Consider the following 16,457-nt stretch of genomic DNA (forward strand, 5'->3'; position numbering starts at 1 on the left):
CTTAATGATAAGCAGAGCAGAATTTATGGCAAATGTGGCATAAGGATCATTTTTATATGGGTAATTGGCACATTTCTGTAGTAAAGAGATTAATGATCATAACAGCAAAGTTCATGAGACAAAAATAGAAGTATAAGTAGAAATCCACAGTCATGTGGTTTTGGGGGGATTGCATCATATCACAGTTTAACATCAAATAGCAACAAACCATATGAATAGTATTATAATTAAAGTCCGGATTTGTTTTAAGTGTCAGTGAAGGATATATAAAAATTGATCCTATGTCAGGCCAACAAACAATTCAAGTTCAAGGAATATAAACTATGTTGAAAGCTTATACAAATCACTCAGTCATTATCTCCAGCGCTAACCATCTAAGAATGGACCCAAGTTGCCAATATGATGATCAAAGTGTTGGCTGTATTTATTGAGGACCCAGAGAACATCACTGTAAAGAACAGGGCTCCCTGGTAGAGATAGGCTGGAGAATGCACTTGGGACCTCAGGCCACAGTAGTTGCCTCCCATTGTCTCCCTCCTGTAGGTCCTGTAATGGATCTGCGAATCTGCATGGAGGACTGCAGCCTGTCTGGAAAGATCAGGTGTTGAGAGATGGAAAGCCCAGGGTGAGATAAGGGTCTGCTGACTTGCCTCTGGAAAGAAGGTTCTGTGCCTTGTTCTAGGTGTACTTAACTTCAGGAAGTCAAGGAGGAAGCTTGGCTCTTTTTACTGATCCCTGGAGTAGGGAGCAAGACAGAGCTTGCTTCCTTTTTGAGGCATAGGAACTCTGCCCAATAAGTGTTGGCCATTGGCCTTCTTTTTGCTTGTTGAGTAGCCATTGAGGTGGGAGAGAGACCAAGAGTGCTCCTTTCAGCCCTCCAGAGTAGGAAAGCTATGTCTATGGAGTGAGGTGAAAATTGGTAAAGAGAAGATGGGTTCCCTCCAAAAAGACGAAAAAGATTATAAGTTAATGATATAGTGATACTGGGCTTCCCTGGTGGCGCGGTGGTTGAGAGTCCACCTGCCGATGCAGGGGACACGGGATCTTGCCCCGGTCCGGGAAGATCCCACATGCCGCGGAGCGGCTAGGCCCGTGAGCCATGGCCGCTGAGCCTGCGCATCCGGAGCCTGCGCTCCGCAACGGGAGAGGCCACAACAGTGAGAGGCCCGCGTACCGCAAAAAAAAAAAATATATATATATATATATATATATATAGTGATACTAACATATATAAATAATGTATAAATTATATATTATATACATGTTATATATACAATTTATGTATAAATTTTTATATGATAAGTATAAATAAAATAATAATAGAAACTAAAGTTTTAGAAAAGTAAAAAAAAACTCTACTAAATAAAAAGCTGTTGGATCAAATGGGAAATAAAGCTTACCATAGTGAATTACTTTGGAAGTGATGGACCTTTGAGGCCATCTCTTTCAGAATGTTAGTAGCTTATAACTGTATGATGCGAATTTTGATTCCTGATGGGTGTTTTTCTCTCCCTTGGACCTCAGCGAGAGGGGGCATCGGTTATTCATCTTCAGCAGTTTCTGTAGCATCTGTTTTTGCTTCTAAGCTGCTGCCTGATGCTCTTCATATTTCTGGTTCCAACCATAATTATTAACTTCCACTCCTGCAGCTTTGTATTGCTCCCACCAGGCTTCTATTATCATAAGAGAATATCAGCTAATTGGACTTGGTTGTAGTTAACCCCTGGATTCCACAGTTGTTGAATGACAGGTAAAGAATTGTCTAGAATCTGTTAACTTTGGATTCCTTCTGCACTGGAGAATATAGCAGGTGTCTTTTAAGTTGCTGGTACTTTGAGAGTTGGACTCAAAACTTAGATTATGTAGGAGCATACTGTTCCCTGCAGAAAAGGTATTTTTTCTAGGTCCTTTACCCAGACACTGCAGATGCTGTAATATACAGCATCATTATTTGTCAGGTGACCGCTCTTGTGTGGCTGGGGTTTCCAGTAGAGCAGACCTGGTGCTAACTGGCTTCTCTAAGGGCTGGAGAGAGTTAAGTAAGTGTGTATCTATCTGTTTCCTGTTTAATTCCAGATGCTAAAAAGCCTTTTTTTGGCAGGTTCTGGCTCTAGGGTTTGTTTTCTTTGTGAGCAATAGGTACCTATGGCAGTGAAGGGCTGAAACAAAGTTTATTGTTGGCATGGCTGCAATGGGCAGCCGGAGCCTCCATTTCCTTGGCCATTATTCCTCTTGTTTTACACATGCAGAATTAAAAAAGGGAGGTATGGCATGAGTTCTAATTCATATGGATTTAGGGGAAGTTGGACAGGAAGCTGGGCTCTGGAATGAGACTGCTTGGGTTTGAATCCCAGCTTCACTTGTTACCTGTGTGATATCTCATGCTTCATTATCCTTTTCTGTAAAATGGAGGAGATTAGTACTTACCTTGTAAGTTAGTTGAAATGACATTTAAAGCACGTTGAACAGTACCTGGCACAGAAACACCCAAGTGTTAGCTATACTCATTTATGTTGTTATTAATAACGTGAACACTTGCTTTTCTTTCAGAATTGAGCACTTTGCCGAAATCTACAGTCAAAAAATTGGCATCAAAAAGGAAGTTCTTTTGAAAACCTTGTGGGGAGATTATTATATAAATACGAAGGCTAAGAAGATTATGAAGGTTGATCAGGTAATGTGGCATATGTCCCTGTTGATTGTTGGTCCCATTGTTGCCCTATGAAAACCTGTACTGTAACACACCTGTAATTTGGCCTTGGTGTATGGGAGTCAGTTTATGAGGGATTTTCTACTGTATATATTTGGCTAAAGTTCACGTGTCTTATATCCAAGTATTGCTTAAATACAGTTCTTTAGGACTGCCTGGGTTTTTTTGTTTGTTTTTTCTTTTTAAGAGGAGCAAAAATCTCAGATCCTGTGCATGTGAACTTGAAGACACATATTTTGCATCAGGCATTTGTGTGTCCCCTTCATAAAGAGACATCTCTTTCAGACATCACTGTGTGGCCCACACTTTATCCCTAGTCTCAGCTGAGGCCTTCTCTCATTGAATGTCAGTCACCATGCTTCGCTGATGTGGAGAGGCAGGTGCTCCCTGGAGCACTTCATTCTATCGATTGAGGTGATGTAAGGCTGCTGAATCACATAGCCTCAGAGGATGCTTTTCTTGAAGATTTTTTTTTTAATGTAAAATTCAGGATTTTATAAATTCATTCTCATTGAAGAGTATATATATTCCCTTAAGAAGGTATTTATAAGTATAAAGCTATAGGAAAGAAAAAATATCAGAAGCCAGCACTGCTAATGCTGTGGTTTTCATTTCTTTCATTCTTTCTGGATAGATACATACATCCCTCAGTTGAGATTTTGCTGTTTATATAATATAGCTGCTTTTCTGCTTGACATATTGTGAACATCTTCCGTTGCCATTAAAATCTTTCTATAAACAGTGTATTTAAGAAGGAGCCAGTGTATGAAGTGGGAAAAAGCATGGTTTGAGAATCCAACTCTGTTTGAATCTCAGCTCCACCACTTACTAGTTCTGTGACATTTGTCTCAGTTTTTTTCATCTGCAAATTGGAGATAGTAATATTTACAGGGTGGTTAGGATAATTATATGAACTATCCAAGAAAAGCCTTTAGAACAGTTCCTGTCACATAAGGACCCTATTACATCATTTACATAATCATTCTACATAAATGTAGAATCTACATAAATCCTGTAAGATTGGACATAGTTTTTATTTCTGTTTCACGAATATTTCAATATTTTAAGTAAAGCTGTGGTGGGCATCTTGATAAATACATTTTTATGTCTTGACAATGAGCTTTTTCTAACCAGGCATTCAAAGGTAATGGCCTAATTTCCCAATACCTTGCCAATAGTTCTTGAGAAAGAGGGTATCAGTTTATATTCCAGCTCTTGTATATTATCCATCTCAAAGTGCTCTTGCTATTATTTTGTACAGTTTGGTAAGAGAAATAATAGGGGTTTTTTTTTGTTTTTTTTAATATCTTCTTCCTTGAAGTTGAACATTTTTCATGTTTAAGAACATTCTTTAGAACAAAGTCCATGGAAATTTTAGAGTGAAGTTTTAGCTCTCAGCTTGGGTATCATGTATTTCTTTGATGGCAGTGAAAGGACAACTGCAGTGATATAGCCCCCAAATGGTCTTGTTTGTGAAGTCCATGGTTCCTGGAGGAAGAGGACAGTGGGTTGTTACTGATTGTGGATTATTGGCTTTTTAGAGCATTCTTATAGCTACTTTCCTCCACTTTTCTGTTGAGTAAATATTTTCTGGTAGAAATGAAACACTGATAATAAAACATGTCAAGAATGAATATGTAAGATACCGATGAAATATTCAGAAATTTAAGCCCATTCATCCTTTTTTGCAGGCAAAAGGAAAGAAACCTTTATTTGTACAGTTGATCCTGGAAAATATATGGAGTTTGTATGATGCTGTCTTGAAAAAGTAAGGCTGTTATAAATTGTTACATAAATTGGGCAGTATAATTTGCCTCACTTTTCAGTTTGATGAGTCACACTTCAGAAAGCTGAGATAGACTGAAAAAATGAACAGAGCCTTTACAGAGGAGTTGATTACAGGGCTTGGAAACAATTTAAAGGAGTATGTGTAACCCAAGTAAAGGGTGACAGGAGGGAGAGAACAGTCATATTTTATAGAGTGCTGAGGTGAAGAGATATAAAGGATGGAAAGAAACACTAGACTTTTGTTTATACAAACTCAGTTTAAAATAAAATAGTAATTGTAGTAGAAAAGGTGCTTGATATCAAGGATCACTAATGGGGCACTTGGGGGGAAAACTTGCCTGATACAAGTGGAAAAGAATGTTTGCTTCAGTAAATTTCTAAGTTGTTCCAGAGATGGAATAATGATTTTTTAGTATTTATTTATACAGTTGCTTTACCAGTTGACATAGCTTTTTTAGGGAGATTGTGGAATGGTGCTTCATGGGACGTTTTAAAGAAAAGTTCATTTGGAAGTGTATGGGTAGAGGTTGAGCAGTTTTCTCCTGTGGCAGGAGCCCCTTCAAGCGTTTTTATTTTTTTGTAGTAAAAGTAATACATTAGGAATAAATGTGTCAAACAATGTTGAGTCCCTTTTCCTCACTGCTCCTTTGTGTCTTTATGTGATCTTTCTCTCTCCTCACCCCTCACCCCCCACCCATCCTGTACGTTTACTATAGGGACAAAGAAAAAATTGATAAAATCGTGACTTCTTTAGGATTAAAAATTGGAGCCCGAGAGGCACGGCATTCAGACCCTAAAGTTCAGATCAATGCTATTTGCAGTCAGTGGCTTCCCATATCTCAGGCTGTTCTTGGTATCCTTTATTTTAATGGTTTTTAATGCAATCATAGATTTGACTAAACAAGAAAAACCAGTGTGTTATTGGCAATGTGGAAATCCTCTGAAAATAACGCATTTCCATCCAAAGTCTTCTGGGGTTATTTAAGGTTCCACCATGAAACTGTATTAAGTACTTTAAAAATGAATATATTAATATTAACTAGGACTAATACTAATATCAACCTGAATGTTCTTAAAAAATGTTTCTAGTTTTTGTTTAGTAATCTGTAAAATAAAAACTTTTAGACTAAGATTTACATATAAGTAGATAATTTAGATGTTTGTGTTAGGATCACTGGTTCATTTTATTTATTTATTTTTGAATTTTATTTTATTTATTTTTTTATACAGCACTGGTTCATTTTAGACCCATATTTTCGTTAGCTTGTTGATACTTCCTCTCACATTAGTGATTCCAAAAAGACTTGATTTTAAATGGCTTACATTAACTAAAGTGATTTTATAGATGAATTTAGACTGTCTTCTCTTCCTTGACCTGTGTGTACTCAGCCGTACCCCTGCAGTGGGCTGGGGGTGCAGTGTCCTGGGAGTGAACCAGCAGTGGATCTCAGAGCTGTGATAGACACATACCCCTACAGTGACACTTGCTCTGGTGGGGGACCTTCTTGTATCATAGCTTGTGGCTGATGGTTGTTTTATACCAGTTTATGAAACCACATAAAAGATTTTGAGGACTTAAAAGGTCACAGTTAGCCGTGCTCCTAAGTTCTGTTGTCCTTCCTCACTTGTTCCATAGGATGTCAGTGTTAGAATATCTATCATGAGGATCCTTTCTGGGCTCTAGAGTGTCCATGAACTCCCTGAAATTGTATCCATGTTTTGAGATGTGATATATGGTGTAGTGCTGCCTTATAGTCCAGGCATCTTATAGACATACGTTGTTACCTCAGTATTTAGTGCATACTGTGACTCTCTGCCATGGTGGAGGGCACTTGCTCAAGGTTTTGAGTCCTTAACAGCAGACTTCAGCTATGGTGTGTCAGAAACTTCCTAGTCCCCTTGATATTACAGCCGAGAGAGTGGAGAAACTGATGTGCGCAGGATCGCAAACATTTGATTCTCTTCCACCGGAAACCCAGGCACTGAAAGCAGGTGAGGTAAAGATGAACACAGCAGGTAACATATTTTTGAGTCCTAAGTCCAGACTACTCTAGACCAATTTGCTAAATGCTAGTTTGCTAAATGGCCAATTCCACAGACAAACAATTTCACAAACATTTCACCAGTTGCCTTTTGTTTTCTAACATTTCAGTTTTGCTAGAGCCATTTTGCTCTGCCAGTGGAGTGGGGATACCAGAGGCTCTGAGACCGCTACCTTTTGCCCTGATCACATTTCATAATCTTATAATCATGCTGTATTCCATCCTCCTAAATAGCCAGGAATGTGTTCCTAAAGTGCCACAGCACCACCATTTTGTGTCCCCAGGGACTGTGGAAAAGGGATTTCAGGGGCTGTGCTGCTCTTTTTTTTTTTTTTTCTTTTGCGGTACGCGGGCCTCTCACCGTTGTGGCCTCTCCCGTTGCGGAGCACAGGCTCCGGACGCACAGGCTCAGCGGCCATGGCTCACGGGCCCAGCCGCTCCGCGGCATGTGGGATCTTCCCGGACTGGGGCACGAACCCGTGTCCCCTGCATCGGCAGGCGGACTCTCAACCACTGCGCCACCAGGGAAGCCCAGTGCTGCTCTTTTGAAGCCCCGTATATGCGCTCCCCAGGAGAGGGATCCTCCCGTTCCAGGCTCCGTGTGGCTCCATGAAATGCATGTGTATGTACTCACTTTCTCCTGTCCTTTTTCTCCCAATCTACTGACTTTGTAGCCCCTGCCCCCCAAGTCACTGCTGTGCTCAGGGCCACTGTTGACTGTCCTTTGTTATACCTTTCAGCCAGTTCTCAATCCTCATCTGACTAGATCCATCACTACCATTTGACATGGTCGATCACTCCTTCCTCCTTGAGTCATTTTTTTCCTTGACTTCTAGGCTTCCACATACTCCTACTTTCTCCCTGTCTCCCTGGCTATTTATTCTTTTTTCTTTTTTTTTTTAAAAAAACAGAAAAATCAAACAGAAGTTTAATAACATATATACATGGGACAGACCCAGGAAAACAGAATAACTGGCCGAAACCCTCACCTTAAATACTGTGAGTGGTTTAGGACTTCAAAGGGGAGGAAGGCAATTCACATGAAGATGGAAAAGCAAAAGTTTGGTTGAAAAGAATGTTTGCTGGGCTGTGCAGAGACTCTGGGACACAGAGTGGACTCTGATCTCTAGGTCCTTCCAGTTTTCCCCACCACACCTGTCCCATATTCTTTGCAGTGATAGCTGCATATTCTTTTCTGGTGATAGCTCTATTCTGGGACCAGGTCCTTTATCTAAATTCTTTAGGCAGCTAAGGGGACATAAAAAGAAAGACTTCCTGAGTCTTCTGCTTCTTAAAAATAATCAGCCTAAATTAATCCTCATGCCAGAGAAACACATTCTGGGGTGGCAAATTTTGCTCTTCAACAGTTCTCCCTTTGAAACGTCTTCAAGGAGTGTCACAGTCCAGAAGCTGAGTTCGTAGATTGTTCCATCTCATTAAACCAGTCTCAGTCCTGACAGTAAGTCTGTCTAGTTAAATTCATTTCTGGAGGCAGTGATGCAGGTGGGCTCTCAAAGTTAGGCTTATAAGGTGCAAGCAATCGGGTCTTATAAGAGGCATTTCTATGGAGACAGAAGAAAAAGGTTAATGGTTGGAGCAAATTATAAACCAACTTCTGAACCTAGGAGGCAGCCAGTCAAGATTTCTAGATGTCAGAGTCAAGTATCATCTGCATTGTGAAATGTCGTTGATGATGTCTTTGAGTGTTCAGGTAAACTTTCTGAGCGGCTTACACAGCAACGGGCCTGAAGATTGTCTAAACATGGGATGTTGTGTGGTGGTCTCTCTCAAGTGTATTGCAGGTTGTTCAGCTTCAGTTTGCAGGGCTTCAGGAAAGGGGCAGCTTTGGTTCTCAGTGATTCCGAATCAAAAGTGGAAGAAAAATTGGAAATGTGACTTTGGAGAGTTGTAGCCAAATATTTGAGGAAACTAGAAGAATTCAGGATCCAGTCCAGTTTACCAGTAGTAAAACAAAACCTCGAAGATGATAACAAAACTAAAATCGAATATCCGCAAGTGTGTATTATAGTTTCTATTGAAACATAATTTTTTTTCTCTGAAATCACCCTCATTTCTACCCAAGATAGCCAAATTAAGACTAATTTGTTTGCAAAGTAAGTTTAGTTTCATTAAACTTGGACTGATTATTTTTATAGATCCAGCAAGAATAGCAGCTGATCATATAGGCTCTTTTAAATCTGCTTTGCTAGAACTTTTCATAAGGAATTTCCAGATTGAACTTCTAATAGTCTCTTGAGGCTCCGGGCGCGCAGGCTTAGCAGCCATGGCTCACGGGCCCAGCCGCTCCGCGGCATGTGGGATCTTCCCAGACCGGGGCACGAACCCGTGTCCCCTGCATCAGCAGGCGGACTCTGAACCACTGTGCCACCAGGGAAGCCCTGGCTGTTTATTCTTAATCCCTTTTTCCAGTTCCTCTCCATCTCCCTGACTTTTTAACTGTGGGATACCCCAAAGCAAGGCTTAGTCTTTGGACCTCATCTGTTTTCTACCTGCTGATCTTGTCCAGTCTCAAGGCTTTACATGACAACGGCATGCTCTTAATTCCCACATTTATCTCATGCCCTTGCATCGAGTCCATCTGCAAATCCTGTTTACTCTTCCTTTGAAATATATCCAGAACAACTACTTTTCAACATTTCCACTTCTGCCTCCCTGGGTCCTCCCTGGACCATGATCTCTCATCTGGTTATTACAATAGCTTTCCAGCTGGTATCCCTGCTGCTGTTCTTGATAGCCTTTCGTGTTTTCTCAACACTGCAGCCAGGGTGATCCTGTTAAAAATTGAAGTCAGGGCATGTCACTTTGTTCCTCACAGCCTTTCAAAGTTTTCCCTGGCAAGACTTCTGATAGATATTTAATTCTTGCTTCCTTTATTCCTTATTTGAATTTTGTTTTTGTTTTTGTTTTTTCTCTACGTGGGCCTCTCACTGTTGTGGCCTCTCCTGTTGCGGAGCACAGGCTCTGGACGCGCAGGCTCAGCAGCCATGGCCCACGGGCCCAGCCGCTTCGCGGCATGTGGGATCTTCCCGGACCGGGGCACGAACCCGCGTCCCCTGCATCGGCAGGCAGACTTCCAACAACTGCACCACCAGGGAAGCCCCCTTATTTGAATTTTACTGTTGAATTCTTTACATGTGAATTATTTTGATGTGGCGTGATTTTTTTAAAAAATTACTAACCGATGGTTTTTTATCTTAACCAATGGTTTTTTTATGTAGGTTAAGAAAAATGTCAATATGTTGATAGGAAATTGTGTTAAAATTTATAGATTTAGGGGAAATTGACATCTTTATAGTATTGAATCTTAATTCATTTCTAAGGTTTTTGGTTATTATCATGATAAGATATTTTTGTCTGTTTTATTTTCTAACTTGTTTTTGTGAGGGATTGGAAAAGCTACTGGTTTTTATGTATTTTATTAGTAAGCTACCTATTGACTATTGACCTTTGGTAAAATTTCTCAGTTCTATCCCTTCTCCACAGGAAACATTTCTGAGGGCTTATGGTGGGTGGTTAAGCCCGTTTCCTAGCTTTAGTTCTATGTGGGAGTTCCTCCAGCCCTTCTCCCACCCTATCAGTTTTGCTTTTCTTTCCTCATTTCTGCCAGTTCTCTTGCTCTTGCTCTACTATTTTTCTAGCAATTTTATACTTTTCCAGATGCAATTTTTATCATAGTGGTAAAAGATTATAGGTTGCTTATGTATTTAGATGATGCCGTGTTCTAAACTTCGTAATTGTTCTCAGAAGAATCTGGCTCTTTAATAATGGGAAAAAACAGTAACAGTTTTATTTCCTGTCTCTTTAGCTTTTATGAAATGTGGAAGCGAAGACACTGCTCCGGTTATTATCTTTGTTTCCAAAATGTTTGCAGTTGATGCTAAGGCTTTGCCTCAGAATAAGCAAAGGTAAGGATAAAGGCAAAGTTGGGCTGGGCCAGGGAAGTGGTGTAGGTTTGACGGGGCTGCAGTGAGGGTGTGGGTGGGAAGGTGCAGATAATGCTTTCTCTCCTCAGCCTGGAATTCATACGCCGCAGCCCCTGCGGGAACATAAAATTTGCAGGGTACTTTATCTTTTTGTGATACCTCTGTGGGAGATGGTTGTTGAAATCAGCTCTGGGACGGTTGATTTGAATTCATGTCAGTTTGAAGAGCAGTAAGAGTAGTGGTAGCCACAGTTAACTTCTATTGAACATCAGGCAGGGTCTAATCTGAGCCTGTCTTGTCTGCCCCAGTAGAGATTGTTGGATGGGTGAGTATCTCTGCTGATCTTCGTGTGTATTGTGCGTGTATGGAGGGAGACAGCTCATTTCTCAAGTTTCCAGAGTCTTGGAGGATCTATTCTACATCGTATGAGTTGGTCATGTGTCTTCCCCTCCTTCCCACCTGCACTGCCCCCCACCCCTCACTAGTATAAATGATTAGATCCCGATCATTTCTTGTGAGAGTTATTGCAGCAGTCTCCTAGCTGGTTCCCCTGCCCCAGTATCTAACTCTGCCAGTCCATTTGCCATCCTTCCTTCAGTATGATTTTGGTGTCTGGAATGAAAAGATTCACTCGATATAGGAGCTTGGAAGCTCCTCTTCTGTGCTATCCACAGCTACTCTGGGGGCATTCTGTGTAACAATTTTTCAAGTAACCTGCGAGAACGGATATAAATATTACTTCTGAAGAAGGTCCTAGTACCTCAGGCAGCATCTCAGATCTTGCTCTTTTATGTTGTAATTAATAATGATGATAACACTAATAATTGGCTGCAGTTTATTAAGCTTATAATATTCCTGCCTCACCATTGATTATGACACTTAGATCTAACAACAGTTCTGCAATGGAACTGTCTAATGTTTCAGTCTTACCTGAGGAAATTAAGAGGCCTTAAAAAGACTAGGTAGTGCACTCAAGGTTACGTAGCTAGAAGGAGGCCAAAGCAGTATTTGAATCTATATCTGTCTAGCTTGAAAACCTATGGTCTTCTACGTCACTGTGTGGAATCTGGCCTATGTCATTCTGCGCAGCTTTTTAAACTCCACCTCTAAATCTAGGCAGGCAGCCTTCCAACCTGCCTGCCCTTTTTAGATTCTGGGCCTTTGCTTTTGCTGTTCTCAACTATACTCTTATCAAATTCTTGCTGAATACTTACTTGCTGATAAGTACCTGTTAGGTAACATCCTATTAGGAGTTTTTGAGGCAGTTCCTCTCCCTCTGAATCCTGAGTCTTTGTGTTCCTTTGGCATCCTTCTTGAGAACCAACTTCTTGTAGTAACAAGACGTGATCTTCAGATAGAAGCCGCGTTCCTTGGTCCCTTGGTTCCCATCATCTCAGCTACCTGGTGGTGTGGTTACTGATCATACCAACTATGGCCAGCTTTCCAGCCCTTTCTCTGACACTCTCCCAGCCCACCCCTTGGCCAGCTTCGCAGAGGCCAGAGCAGGAACATTCAGCTTGGAATCCTGAGGGTGGGTGGTTTTGTGTCGTTGCCTCTTTTCCTTTCTTCTCCAGATTCATCTCCCCAGTCTGCCATTTGATGCTCCAGTCAGCATTCTCACCTCTGGTCTCCTTCATCCCTGCTGTTGCTGACTGCCGTCCCCTCAGAACTGTCATCCATAGTTAGCTCAACTACAGCCTCAATAACTCACTGCCCATAGATGTTCCTTGACTAGTAGAGCTCTGTTTTCTTGCAAATAAATTCCTCTTTATTCTCAATAAATACTAGTTTACACAATGGGTTCTTCATATAAAACCTTGCTGACTTCTCTTCCGTCTGCTCTGTTTACCTCTGCCACCACTCCTGGTACTCACAGCAGTGCCTGGCACATAGTAGACGTTAACTGGATGGATGGATAAACATGTAGATGGACAACAAGCCTGCATGCATTTGATGCTGATTAGTAAATATAAAATGCTAATCATGTTATGAGCTCAGGCAGAATGAGGATTTACTATATGTGAACAAGTATGCTTCTTTCTTAACCAAAGCTAAAATAAAACCACATTTACTTAATGTGATGATGATTTTATCGTCTTTAATTCCTTCTGGATGGGAGACATAGCCTGATGATAACGAGTATAGAGTTTGGAGTTATCTGTATTTGAATTACGGCTCCTCCATTTATTGTCTATGTCACTTTGGGTCATTATGTAAATTTCCTAAGCCTCCGTTTCTCGTCTGTAAACTAGGAGTAATAATACCTGTGTCATTTGTTTTGATTAATATGTGCTATAATATACGTAGAGTGAAGAACACAATGTCCGTATCATAGTGATAAGCCCATTGGAAGAGACCGTTTCTCTCCATGTGCTAACAAGTTCATGGGGGGTTTTTTTCCCATCCTGTTTGTAGTAATAATAATGTATTCTGCATTTATATTTTAATTCATACTTTTCAGATACTCTTATAAAAGATTTTAGCAAAAGTCCAGAAACAAGGTAAGTTATCTAAGGATTGATTGAAGGAGCAGCTGGAGTGTGTAACCTGAAGAAGAGAAGGGGGAGGGGAAGGGCATGAATGCAGAAGATTGAAAGGAAAGCAGAGGGAAGAAGGTTTGTTGGATGTTGCTCCAGAAGACAGAACAAGAGCCATGACGAGAAATTATGAGGAAGCAGCTTTTATCCTGTGTTTGAAAGGCCTTTAACATGTAGAGCTTCCAGTAAGGAGGAGCTTATCTCTTGTAGCGAAACTGCCAACAGGTTTGATTGCCTAACGACACCTGAGCAAGCCATTCTCAAAGGTCGCGCTCTCATTTTTTTGTGTCTTACGGCACAGCCCTACCACCTGCATTGGGATGGGTCTGACTAGAAGGGGCCGACTCCTAGAACCGAATTCTTCGATTTCGAGGGGCAGGTGCTAAGGGAGTGGCATTGGTGTCCAGCCCTAGTGGGAGGTCTTGTCTAGCAGGCAGGTGTCTGAAGAGGATAGCAGTGGACAGTCAGTGACTTAAGCGTTCACCTCCCAGGGTAGCCCACACAAAGTAAAAAGGGGTTTTAGGGTACCTGACATCAGGATCTCTAAGAGCATGTGGCCGTTTAGAATGCACGTGGACAGTGCACTCTCAGCATGGCCATCTGAATGGGTTCTAGTGCTTAAGGAGAGAGAAGGGGAATGGGGAATGGCAGGTTGGGAGACGAGATTATCAGCCAGGTGTCAAGTCAGAGACCAGGGGGTGAAGCAGGAATCATAAAATCACAGTGGGGGACAGCAGGGGAGGCAGGCACAAAGTGACAGATCAAGCAACGTGACCCACCCCCCAGATGAACCCCCCAGCAGACAGCCAGACACACCCACGCACTGCCTTTTCTCTGGTGGTACTTGGGTCTAACACAATGACTGATAATCACTATTTGACCTCTTATCCTGATGAGTTGCCAGCGTTCAGCCTGACCCTTCTTCTTGGACCCCAATTCTCCGTGAAGATATACTTTTGTACTTGAGGAGAAAACCTCAGTTTCTCATTGAAGTCTTATGCTTGTCTCTCTACAGGGGTATTCTGAGCCCCGGTGTCTGTTACTCACACCCTTCCTTTTCCTGTCCTTTGCCTTATTGAGGAGGAACATCGGTACCTAAGAAAGGTTCCGTGCTGTCGTGTGTGGCTCTGTGTGGGGACGTGGGCTCTCGCATGTCAGTTCATAAGCTCAGACTAGCTGAGGACGCAGCATTCTCAGAGAAAGCCCGATAGGCCTTCTCTCCTCTTGCTGCAGTGAGGGAGAGAACTTGGAGAAACCTTCCGCCCAGAAGGGACTGGGGACCAACCGTCATCTTCTCCAACCACGTTAATACTTGCTGTTTCTCTACTGGAAGAGACTGAGAGATGCTTGATGTTGCCAGGTGTTAACGTGTCTGTGGTATCCTGTAGACCTCTCACTCAGGAGGAGATTGCCGAGAGGCATGAGCGTGCAAGACGAAGGCACGCGGAGAAGCTGGCAGCCGCGCAGGGCCAAGCACCCTTGGAGCCCACGCAGGACGGGAGTGCCCTTGAAACGAGTCCACAGGGAGAAGAGCTGAAAGGTATAGCTTTCCTAAATAGGCTTTGGTGAGACGGGATGTTTACTTAACTTGGGACACTCATCCTTTAGCTCTTGGGCTTTTTAGCTTTAAAGGTAGCTTTTATCAGTATACTTTCATTCTTGGTGTTTCCTTGCTGAAACTGGGCTGAATATAGCATATTCCCTGTTCCCTCTGAGTTTCTCAGCAGTCCCTGGATTGGAGAGAGCATTCCTGGCACTCATTATCCTTTGGCTTCTGGCAGGTGATGAGCAAGAGGTGGAGAGTGAGACCCCTAAACCTGTGCCCCAGGAAGGAAATGACCGAGAGGCTTTTATTGCATTTGCTCGAGTATTCAGTGGCGTGGCTCGAAGAGGAAAGAAAATTTTCGTCTTGGGGCCCAAATACAGTCCTCTTGAGTTTTTGCAGCGGGTAAGAATTGGAAGTAAAACGTTAGTTTATTGTTTCAGGGTTCTGATACTTTGTCAGATTGGTTGAGATTGGTGATTACCTTATTAGTAGATTTATTTTGTCTCTAGAAAGGCACATTCAGGTGAATCCATGTACTTCCTCTTGTGTTAATTCAGTAACATTTGGTAAATCTGTCTCGCTTAGTAGCATTTAGGAAATTAAACCAGTATGTGAACCAAGTTTTCAAACCTTATTTAGTTAATTATAAGGCTTTTCTGCTCAAGGCTAGAGGAAGGAACTGGTAAGAACAGATGTCATGTTGGAGCCAGGGCAATAGCAGATGTTCAAGAAATATAAAGATCCAAAAACTAGGTGGTACAGGCCAAAGGCATGGGCAGTGAGCAGGTGATAGGCAACAGTTTCTTGGCAGGCAGATCCCAGAAATTGATCAGGAGGGTCTGAAAGTCAGTGAACAGCCAGCATCTAAATATGTCTGAGCCAAAGGGCAAGTAAGAAACCACAAGCTAGAGCCGTCAGAACATTTTTGGACATAAACCAGGTATATATGTAGTAAATAAATGATAAAGGTCATAGGATGAATGCCAGAGGTCCAGGGAGCCAGTCAGGATGAGCAAGAAGCAGTAAGTTAGGAGCTTCTAAGACGTGCAGCGTCACGAGCAGAAAAGCACGTGCTCCTCTCCTTGCAGGTTAACCAGGGGAGCTGCTGTATGAATGAGAGAGAGGGAGATGGCAGTTGACGGAAGTCTGTGCCGTCAGCTGCCTTGCTTTGAATGCTAATTCCATCAGTTTTAGCAGTCTGATCCTTGGACATTGCAGTGCTGAGTGGTGGCTAAGCAGTTCGTGCTAGTCTGTAACATGTTTGGATTTAGCAAGAAGGAGCGCAGCAGTTGGTGTGTATAGGGTTAGGTTTTATGGGAAGGAGAAAGTGCTGTGATGGCATGTATAAAAATCCATCGATGATCATCTTACCATCTTGGTTTACACATAATTGATAGTTTGTTATTTATCAGAAAGGGTGCTCTTGGTTAATTTTTTTCCTTTTTTACTCTCTAAACTGTCAAGAGGAGTAAGAAATTGTTATTTAGTGAAACACTGATTTATTGGGCATTAGAAATTCCACGAGCTCTCCAGTTTATCTTCTGTACGTAGTGTATCTTTGCTCTCGTGGGACTCAGGATTGAAATCAACTGCTTATGTGTCAGATGACTAAAGCAGGAATGATAAGATGAATTGACAGCACGAATGACTCCTTATTTCAGTAATTGGATCCCCGTAAAACCTAATTTCAGCTACCTAAAAAAAAAAAAAGGGAGTATTTCAGACATATCCCTTCCTGGAATTTTGTGTTTATCCTTTGTATTATTTTTTTCTATCGCTGCATGTTACAGATGACCACAAATTTAGCAGCTTAAAACAATACATGTTTTCTCATCTCACAGTTTTGTTTTCGTTTTTTAATTGGTCCTGCCTTCCAGTGCAGCCCAGAGC

At 41.8% G+C, this 16,457-nt stretch overlaps 1 protein-coding gene across 2 annotated transcripts in view; it reads left to right on the plus strand.

Moving 5' to 3' along the window:
* Positions 1-16,457, plus strand: part of EFL1 (elongation factor like GTPase 1) — a 136,991-nt gene that overhangs the window by 24,828 nt on the left and 95,706 nt on the right. For both annotated transcript variants that reach the window (XM_082648564.1, XM_082648565.1), the window contains 7 exons: positions 2,551-2,674; positions 4,402-4,478; positions 5,215-5,351; positions 6,368-6,490; positions 10,367-10,466; positions 14,410-14,561; positions 14,803-14,969. In XM_082648564.1, the coding sequence (XP_082504690.1) occupies positions 2,551-2,674; positions 4,402-4,478; positions 5,215-5,351; positions 6,368-6,490; positions 10,367-10,466; positions 14,410-14,561; positions 14,803-14,969 (880 nt within the window). The remainder of the gene's footprint in view (positions 1-2,550; positions 2,675-4,401; positions 4,479-5,214; positions 5,352-6,367; positions 6,491-10,366; positions 10,467-14,409; positions 14,562-14,802; positions 14,970-16,457) is intronic.

This window comes from Grampus griseus (genome assembly GCF_964374135.1).
Source record: "Grampus griseus genome assembly, chromosome: 2".
NCBI lineage: Eukaryota > Metazoa > Chordata > Mammalia > Artiodactyla > Delphinidae > Grampus > Grampus griseus.